Consider the following 11,062-nt stretch of genomic DNA (forward strand, 5'->3'; position numbering starts at 1 on the left):
AAATCGAGATGTGTGGCGTAGGGTAACGGGAAGGCAGCAATAGGCTGTAGTTGGAAATGAGTATTAAATACTTAAACCAAATCCTGTTTATATATATATATATATATATATATATATATATATATATATATATATATATATATATATATATATATATATATATATATATAATTAAAAAATCTGAAGTGTTGCAATGTCAAAATATTTCATTTTTGAGAGGAATTATTCTGATTCGACACCAAATCGATCCCTTGAGTGCGAGTCAAAAAAGCCGCGGAGCCAGATTTCCCACATTAATCCGGCTATACCCTTTCTTCTACGAACAACAAATAAAATGGACGATAAAGGTCACAAAAATGTCTAATTTCCCTTGAATGTACTTGTTCCTTTTCCTTCATTGTTTCCTTCCTGAATCTGTCATTGAAGAAGTTCTTGAATTAACGTTTTCTGCTGAAAGCAAACCAAATCTGATTAAAAACAAATCTATTATAGCTGCTGGAACCATATAACCGTAAAATTTGTGTTAAAAACCTTGCAAAAAAGGTGAAAAGAGTAGATTAATTTTAATAGTAGGTTAACGGTAGTACAGCACTGAAAACGACCATTCTGGAGAGTCAATCAAGTGTACAGTGGCGTCGATAGCAGTGGTGGGGGGAGAGTAACAAGCAACAGGGACAATCTTGCCCATATCCCGAGTCATCCAGGACGCTAACAACTCTGGGTGAATTCGGGTGCGCTGTGCTATACCGGTGGGACAAAAAGTGTCTTTGAATCGAAGGGAATTTTTGGAAAAATAAATAAAATGTTTTTCGGCAAAGTGTCCAGTGTTTTGGTGTTGGTTTTAGCTTTAATAAAAACTGGTAAGTTATTAGAAAATTTTATTTAGTTTCCTACATTAGACGTTACTTCTGAATTACTAATGTAATGTTATACACTATATACTTATACAAAATTAATGGGTTTAAAATATTAAATACAAAATTGGTTATTATGTTTTAAATATTTTGTTTAAAACAACATTACATGTTCTAAACTTGTTTTAAATATTAGCTTAAAACTCTTTAAAACATTAACAGAGTATTAAACATGTATGTGTAGATGTTTTTTTTTATCAATAAGAAAACATGAAAAGCTCTTTTTTTTAAGTATTCGCAAAAAAAATCGCAACGGAATTTTTTTTAGTGAAATTTATATAACTCTAGACCAATTTTCATAATTTTTTTAGCAAACTGTATACAGGGTTGTACACCACATACGACACGGAGTATTGTAGCTAAACGATTAGATTTTTACAATAAATTTTGGGTTCGTTGAAGGACTATTAGAGATACAATTTAAAAATATTTTTACAAGATACACAGTGTTAACCAAATAAGTAAAAATATTATAGTGGTATTTTTTAAATGGAACACCCTGTATATTTTTCCATTTTTAGATTTAGACGATTGAAATAAAGGTAAATTTGATTTAGGTTTATCACACTTAAACCGTTTTTGAAATATTATCAATTTTGTAAAATTGCAGTAAAAAATTTACGGTTTACGAATCTGTCTAATACACCTACAAAATTCAGTTTTTTAGTATTTGGAGCAATTATTATTAATCAACGTAAACAGTCAATTAATGTAGTTTGAATACTGGGATCATATTTAGTTTTTTTTATCTTTTAATGAAATAAGCGAACTAGATCGACAATATTAGTATCTGTGCTTTTTGAAAATTTGTTACATCTTTAAAAATAATCTCCACAATGTCAATATTCTATGAGTATAGTGATAAATAAGGTCTAAATTATTAGAAAATGCATTTTTTACGAAAACTTGAAGAGATATGTAAAAATGGCATAATACAATTTGATAGACAATAAAATTGTGCGTCTGATTCTCGTAAAATATACAGGGTGTTCCATTTAAATTAAACAAGTTATTGCCGTTTAAAGCTAGTAATTATTTAATATACAATTTGACACTCTGTATAAGGTAGTATTTTGTTTATTATTGCAATACAATATCTGATCAATAAATAAACTTCAGTAAATATTTAGTATTAAAAATTCCGATACACTTGGAGAAATGAAGTTTTAAAATTTTTACTGCAATTTCATAAAATTGAAAATATTTAAAAAACGGTAAGGTTTAAGCGTGATAAACCTTAATCAAATTTACCTTTATTTCAATCGTAGAATCTAAAAATAAAATAATATACAGGGTGTTCCATTTAAAAAAATACAACTTTGATATTGTTTATTTATTTGGGACACTGTAGTGTATCTTGTAAAAATATTTTTAAATTGTAGCCCTAATAGTCCTTCAACGAACCCAAAGCTTACAATTTGTAAAAATCTAACCGTTTAGCTACAATACTCCGTGTCGTATGAGGTGAACAACCCTTTATAAATATATCAACTTTAATTCGTAGACTTAGCTTTTTATAAACTTTAGTATTTGGCTTATTATACAGGGTTAATCGAAGGATTATTGTGATTATAGGATTGTTTTTTACCATAACACCCTGCGCAATAATTTCGTCTGTAAATTTTCCTAAAATATTATTTTTCGGTTGAAAAGGGTGTTTTAAATTTACGGTAAAAAACAACTCTTCGATTATCCCTGTATAATAAGCCAATTAAATAATTTATTATTATATTTCTGCTGCGTTTTTTGCATCTGTGTGTATAGGGGAATATCTTATAATTTTTTATAAACATCGTAAATATACTATTTAATGCATACTATTTTTAATTTAAAATTTTACCTTCTAGGGTACCTAAGAAGTATATTGATTCTAAAGGTATAGAGAAAGAAATAAAAAATATTTTGTTTTGAAAAGGTTATTTTGCTAATTAGTTAATTAGTCTCTAGATCAAGTACTAAACAAGTTTAATCGTTCTAAATGACTAACGCCCACGACACTCCTTTGTAATGAATGGCTATTTAAATTTGCCGAACACATACGTCTGTACTATACCTACTACCCTCTATTACTAAAATTAATTAAAGAAAAAAGTACACTTTATACAGGGTGTTTTTGTTTAAGTATTTTTTTAAAGAGCTACCGTGAGTTACACAATCATACCGAAAAATTAATTATAATTTAAAGAAATACATTAAATGTGTGAAGTAAAATATGCTACACGTATTTTAGATCATTTTTTGATATTTTTTGGTTTTCCTCCATAGGCTGTTTGGCTTTAGAATGTTGGAAGTGTACGTCAGACTATGACGCATCTTGCAGCGATCACTTCAACACGACTCGCATTTTCAAGAACAGAGTTCACTTGAACGACTACGAAAGTTATGGAACCAATCAGCTGAACAGAAGAGAGCCTCATCTGTTCACTTGTGAAGGCATGCATACGTCCACCATTGAACAATACAAGAACGTTTGCCTAAAGAAAGTGTATATAAGTAAGTAAAAGACATTTCTTGTATTTTGAATATTTTCTTTCAAAAAGGTTGAAAAAAATATTTTTTTTATTACTATAATTTTCTCACATAAACGCAAAACAAAATTGAGAAATGCAGCAAGGCTAGAAAACGTACCCGGCTCGAGGCTACCTGTTTTTGACGTCACTGCTTTGATCGATCGGTGGCGTCCGTACGATCGTGCAATTGCCGCATTGTTTTTGTAGACGTTTTCATTGTTTTGGTGTTTTGAAGAAGTAAAATGAGTTCAAATAAGTGGTGTTTTGTCCCTGAGTGTATTAATACTTCAAAAAATAATCCACAGAAGTTTAAATCGTTACTTTGCGCCCCTTGCTTTTAATTCTTATTTTCTACTTTTAAGTGCATTTAATTTTAAGCTTGTTTTTAAAAAGTTTTTTTATCAATTTTTTCACTTGTAAATTTTTCGCTTAGTATGGGTCCTATAGGGTGTCCAATTTAAAATGAGGTACATGGGGATCTCTCTTGGAAACCGTTGAAGATACAAAGTCGGTTAAATGGAAACAAAATTGCGTATTTGTGTGCCCAAAAATAATCTATGTCTATTTTATTTTAAATCTATATTCATTTCTCCAAGGGTATCAAAGTTTTTATTACTAAATATTTACTGACGATTATTTATTGATCAGATATTGTGTTGCAATAATAAAAATTTTACTACCTTATACAGAGTGTCCAAAAATGTATATTAAATAATTACTAGCTTTAAACGGCAATAACTTGTTTAATTTAAATAGAACACCCTATATATTTTAGGTGAATCAGATGCACAATATAATTGTCTATCAAATTGTATTATACCATTTTTACCCATCTCTTCAAGTTTTCGTAGAAAATGCATTTTCTTATAATTTAGACCTCATTTATCACTATACCCATGGAATATAGACGTTTCAGATTTTTTTAAAGCAACATATATGTACAAAATGTATTGCAAGCCCATTGCTATACAAAAAAAAAACTATTTAAATCTTTGTGAAAGAGTATACCAATTAAATATACATATCCATTACTTCCGACCAAAAATTAGTTTTAGTTTAATTAATAAAGTATTCTAAATAAATGTGTGTGTGAATTTGGCTCAGAATTAATATAATAATAAGTTATGAAGATGAACGTTTCTGTTTTTATAAATAAACATTCGTCAAAAGATGAAATAAAATGTATAAAGTGTTACTTTTTACCACACTGTCTAATACACACACAAAATTCAGTTTTTGAGTATTTGGAGCAAATATTATTAATCAACGTAAACAGTCAATTAATGTAGTTTTAATGCTGGGATCATATTAATTGGTCCTTGTTAACAAAAAAATATTTAAACAGCTTTTTTATTTTTTTAATGAAATAAGCGAACTATATCGACAATATTAGTATCTGTACTCTTTGAAAATTTGTTACATCTTTAAAAATAATCTAAAATGTCAATATTTCATGGGTATAGTGATAAATGAGGTCTAAATTATAAGAAAATGCATTTTCTACAAAAACTTGAAGAGATAGGTAAAAAATGGTATAATACAATTTGATAGACAATTACATTGTGCATGTGATTCATGTAAAATATATAGGGTGTTCCATTTAAATTAAACAAGTTATTGCCGTTTAAAGCTAGTAATTATTTAATATAAATTTTGAACACTCTGTATAAGGTAGTAAATTTTTTATTATAGCAACAAATATCTGATCAATAAATAATCTTCAGTAAATATTTAGTATTAAAAACTTTGATACCCTTGGAGAAATAAAGCCTTAAAATTTTTAGTGCAATTTCATAAAATTGAAAATATTTCAAAAACGGTAAGGTTTAAGTGTGATAAACCTTAGTCAAATTTACCTTTATTTCAATCGTAGAATCCAAAAATATAATAAATATACAAGGTGTTCCATTTAAAAAAATATAACTATAATATTTTCTACCTATTTGGGACACTCTGTATCTTGTAAAAATATTTCTAAATTGTAGCTCTAATAGTCCTTCAACGAACCCAAAACTTACAATTTGTAATAATCCAATCGTTTAGTTACAATACTCCATGTCGTATGTGGTGAACAACCCTGTATATTTTTTATATTATTTGAAGCGTTCGAAATAGTTTAAAAAATTATTTGTGGCGTTTGAAAAAAATAGCATGTTCTATTCGGACTAACAATGACTTTTTGTGTCAAAAAGTGTCATTTTTACTCCTAATAAAACAATATACTATTAATATGGACGTCCCATTTACATTTATTGCATTTGAAATCAGCAATATCAAGATCAAAATTTATTAAAAACGATGATGTTAAATTACATGTTTATTTTAGTACCAAACAGACCCAACAAATACATCAGAGAATGCCGCATGGTACTAAAGTCTCATAAGGTTGGAGAATGTCCAAGTGACGTTTTGGCAGCTGCCACTGACAGGAGTCTAGTCCACTGCAGCAGTTGCGAATATGACGGATGCAATTCTGCCAACAGAAACACTGTGTTCTTAATGGGTTTACTACCACTACTAATATTTATTTTTACGCACTAGGCTGACCATATATTTCCTACACTTCTATACAGGGCTTAAATAAATAAGCATACGTAAAGTATGAATTTATTTATTTAGACCCTGTATTCTCGATTTTATTATAATAAAAATGTGTGTTCTATAATATTTAAATTATTATTTTTTAAATAACATCGTATAGCAATGATTATTTGCTTGATTTTGAGTGTAATATAACAAATTCTATGTGATGATGCCCTCTAAATGTACCTTTATTTATAGTAGATATTAAAAATCTGCAAATAATATTTTATTATATTGTTAACCGCGTCTAGCATTGAACTATTTAGTTTTTGTTTATTCTTATTTTCCAGTTAAAAGATTGTCTCTTTCATGTAACGATTTTGTTAAAATGATTATTTTCATGCTTGGTAAACAAGTAGATTATTAACGAAAAAACCTATGGATGTTAAAAAAATTGTTTTAAATTATGGTTTGTATATAATAACAATTTATTTGGTAGTGTATGTAGTTTTTATTCTTATAATACGTGTTTTAAATGCTATGTTTTTCTATAACCTTTCTATATTTTTTTAATCAAAAATTATATAAAATTGGTTAATTTTAAGAAAGAAATCATATTATTATATAATTAAAATAAATTAAATAACAAATGACGGGGTTGTTAAAAGACAATTATAATTTTTAATATTTATTATAACCTACTCGTAATTTTTTGTAACTTAATAATATTTAACAAACTTTAATATTATAGATTTAAATTAACAAAGACTTTAGAAAAATTAGTAATAGATACAACAATTTTTATTTCTAAGCTTACTGTGACGTCTTTTTTATTCTAATACAAGGCATTTTTGACAGAAAAATTAAAAAATACTCTAATTGCTGAGTTCTTCTGTGAATCATGACACCCGTTCTTGTGATTTCTTCTTTGAAATTTAAAAACCTGACTTTGGTTTATTTCTTCTCAAATATATGAGTTTAATTGTCATTTAAAAGGCAACTATGACGTTGTTCATTTTTCGATCCCATGATGTTTAATCCATAATACTAAGAAGTTTTTAAAAGGTTTTTGGTGGATCTTTATTGATATGAATTTTATTAAATTTGAAAAGAAATCAGCTGTCACAAAAATAATCTATAGCCAAATCGAATATGAAATGTATTTTTGTCAGATGTATATGGTACTTTTTACTTTAGATATAGGGTGATATATTTTGTATTCCTTATTAGTATATATTTATATAGTATGCATATTCCCATTCTAGAATGTTGTAAGTATAGTGGTTGATCCAGTTTATAGTAACTGAACGTCAAAGCTCGATTGAGAAACGCTTTAAAACAGTTTTTTTTATCGATTATTAATGTTCTGCTGGATCACTCTGTATATATTTATTTGGTTGATATTTTTTGTTTAGTTTATAATTTAGAGGCATTAGTAAAAATTATAATAACTATATGATGATTACAATATATACCGTGCTGGCAACTGTTACTTTTGGGTCGGCATTTACATGTGTGGAAGTAAATCGCATAGGGATCTTATTAAGTCGGAGTGAGAGAAATGCGACCGACCGACGCGACGCGCGACGGTGTGCTGTTGCGGCGTTGCCGATACCCCTTTCCCTATCAAGTAAAGTAAAATCACGATCGCAACCCGCTTATTTTTAAAAGACTTTTATTGCAAGAGATAACTAGATAAAATCATTAAACATGTTTCTGGGCATCTGAAATGGAATTATAAGGATATCGTTAGGGTGTCATTTTTTTATAACGAGAAAACGTAACGAGCAATTTCAGCAATCGTGTCATTTTTTTATTGATAAAGATTTTCACATACTGTCTACAAAGAAAATACAGCAGAAATATTAACAAAGTTCTTGAAAAAACTACAATCTATTATTTCTAATGTAGAGTTCGAGATATCGATTTTTGAATTCAGAGTTCTAATAGCGCGACCACTATCGAACACCCACTCAATTCCACTTATTTTTACCAAAAATGCAAGTGTTTCTAGCTTGCACTTAAAAAAATTCAAGCTATAGGGAAAATTACAACGACCCGTTAATAAATAAACAAATTAAGTATCACGAGACGTAATTACATCGTGAAGCTGAACGCATGACGTACACCTTTCCCTAGAACTTTAAGTACTGACAGAGATATTGATTGGGTCGACCGGTCAACTGCGACAAATCTGCTATATCCCCTTCCACGTCTCTTAGTGATGTGCACAGTTTCTCGGTTTATTTCATAGTTTGGCAACGTCTTTACTGTCCTCTCTTTGTTCAGTACATTATAAACGCATTGTACTCTTCTTACATACGGAAATCTTGACCCAAGACTAACCTTTGCCAGCCCTTAGTATTTGTAGAATGGTATGCTTAAAAACTAGATTAACAAATATTCATTTATAGTTATTTTTTATACAAGACGATAATGCAATTTTATCGTCGTGTATAAAACAATATTTTTTTCCATAGCGAGTTACGTTTTAAAGATTATTCAGAAATTATTATTTCAAGGAATTTATTACGAGTAGAAAAAATATTGTGCTGGGTTGGCCTTGGTTTCTATGTAATTTGACAAATAAATAATGCTGTCTCTTTAGTTGTCAGTTTTGAGTCAATATTTTTTAATTCTCTTTCGTGTCGATTGCTGATTGAGTTGGAGCCAGAAATGGCTCAAAACGAAATAAGTAAATTACCAACAGATATTCAGGCTGAGGCGACAAACGCCACATCCAAACTACTTCCATTTAAATCCCGAATAACTTATGAAAAGGAATACAAAAATTTCAAAAATGGAAGCAATTAAAAAACGTGACAGAAGAAATAAAGTTTTTAACCTATCCTCGCTGTTAAAGTATCATTTCGTCCCATTGCTGCCAAAAGTCACTAACTTACTTTTTATTACTTCCGAGAAAAACGCGTCTAAAGATGAATTGCATTGCATAAAAATGTTATAGTTAGTAACTATTCGGTATTAAAATACAACATAAACAGCCAGAAATCGTAGTTAATGACTTTTTCAATCGATTCTCCGCTTCAAAATACTATGACTTTTGGCAGCAATAGGACGATTTAATCTATCCTTGCGCTTAAGAACTATTTTATCTACTATTTTTGATAGATATAAGGCAATTTTGACAGTTGCTATGGAAAAAAATATATTTTGTTCTAGCGAATCGATTTTGACGATATTTTAAACAATTTGTAGTTATATTATTTGACTTTTTAGACGATTTTCAAATTAAAAATTAAATTCCCCATCTGTCTATTCTACCAGGGAAAACAAAATGTTGGTAATTTCGCGAAAGGTTGGGGAACACCCTGTGAAATGTTTTGACAAAGTCTGGAATTTAAAAACCACTTTATCGTCAAAACCACTTTTTCTCGATAGTTGCCCTTCCTCTATTATGCCCTTTACAAAATATTAAATATAAACAATTTTTTTTCTATGTTCTCGTGTTTAACTTGTCGCTTTAATTTGTCGCATTGTGTTTACTTTATAATTGTCGCACCCTGTATATGTCGGGGCGGACTATTAAGGAATTGTACAACGAATTAGCTAATAAATCGAGTTAATAAAGAACGACTTAACCCGCATGTAGCAATTGCTTTATTATTTACCTATTATTGTCCCTCCTGTGACTTAAAGCTCTTGTCAATGAGTCGGATGGGAATATTTCTTTAATTGTCCTAAAAAGTCATCATTGATGTAGTAGAGGATATATTATAGACAGGGGGAACAATGTCCATAAAATTTTAATTCATAAAATCTGTGTTGGATTATGGGTTTTTAATCTCAAATTTTTATTAACTACTAGCGTGTACCCGCGACTTCGTTCGCGTCGAATTAATCATTTTTAATGGTAATGATAAAGCAAAGCAAGAATTTCCATTAATATGCAAACTGGAGCAGAATCGTGAATTACCCAACTTTTTGGAATACCCTGTATGATTTTTTAAAAAATTTCAAAATATGTAAAAAAATAAATTATGCGTGTCCAAGTGTTTTCCCGAACGACTAATCGTTTTTTAAATAATAAATATTGTAATACTTGAGGGGCGTTTTCACCCTCTTGGAATTTGAGATTCGAGAAACCCCCCCTTATCGAACCTCTACACCTCACAGTCAATCCATTTGCCAAAAATCAGCTTTAAACGTCAAGCAGTTTAAGCAGAATCGTGATTACTCAATGGTGATATTTTATGAAACACCCTGTGGGGGTGAACTTAGAATTCGAGTTTCGAAAAATCCCTTCTTATCGAACCTCTACACCCTAAAGTCAATCCGTTTTCCAAAAATCAGCTTTTTACGTCAAGCGCTTTAAGCAGGATGGTGATTAATCAATGACCAGATTTTTCGAAACACCCTGTATACATTTTTAAAAAATCTTAAAATATGTAAAAAAAGAAAATAAAATATACGTGTTTAAGTGTTTTTTCGGAAACTTGACCGTTTTTTAAATAAAAAATATTGTACTATTTGAGGGGTGGTTTCACCCTCTTGGAACTGGAATTTCGAAAAATCCCTTCTTATCGAACCTCTACACCCTCGAATCAACCTGTATGCCAAAATTGAGCTTCATACGTTGAGTGGTTTGAGCAGGATTATGATTAATCAGTGAGTCAGTCACTTACGGAATTTATATATTAGTATAGATGTGATATTTGTGATAATTTACTGTATTATCTATGTACACAGGGTGTTTCAAAAAACATGTGCCGATTAAAACTCCGTCTCTTGATATTTTGTCGATTTCGGTATATCCAATATACAACAAAAATTCATTTAAAATTAATGGTTTTATACAGGGTGAGTCTTAGGGATAGTACAGAAACACGACTAAATTTTTTTTTGAAATTTTGAATTTTTTGTAAAGAAATTTAGATTTTTTTTTAGTTTTTAGCAAAAAAAAACATAATATCTTGATAATATGGCAACATAGGTAGTAGATTACACTCACAAGAAAGAAAATCCAGAAAAAATCCAGTGGTTTTCAAAATTTTAGGAAAAAAATATTTTTTTTTTGAAATTTGCAAAGTATAATAACTCGGATATTTTGGATTTATTTGAAAAATGGTAAAGAGAAAATACATTTCTTTTATCGAG

At 29.3% G+C, this 11,062-nt stretch overlaps 1 protein-coding gene across 1 annotated transcript; it reads left to right on the forward strand.

The window, feature by feature from the left end:
- The first annotated feature begins 569 nt into the window (after positions 1 to 569).
- On the forward strand, positions 570 to 7,421 carry LOC115885085. The gene is made up of 3 exons (XM_030903868.1): positions 570 to 860; positions 3,180 to 3,407; positions 5,751 to 7,421. The coding sequence occupies exons 1-3, from the start codon at positions 803 to 805 to the stop codon at positions 5,963 to 5,965; spliced, it is 501 nt and encodes a 166-aa protein (XP_030759728.1). The 5' UTR covers positions 570 to 802; the 3' UTR covers positions 5,966 to 7,421.
- Positions 7,422 to 11,062: the final 3,641 nt, after the last annotated feature.

This window comes from Sitophilus oryzae, unplaced genomic scaffold, assembly GCF_002938485.1.
Source record: "Sitophilus oryzae breed Bouriz unplaced genomic scaffold, Soryzae_2.0 scaffold_360_pilon_pilon, whole genome shotgun sequence".
Taxonomy (NCBI): domain Eukaryota; kingdom Metazoa; phylum Arthropoda; class Insecta; order Coleoptera; family Curculionidae; genus Sitophilus; species Sitophilus oryzae.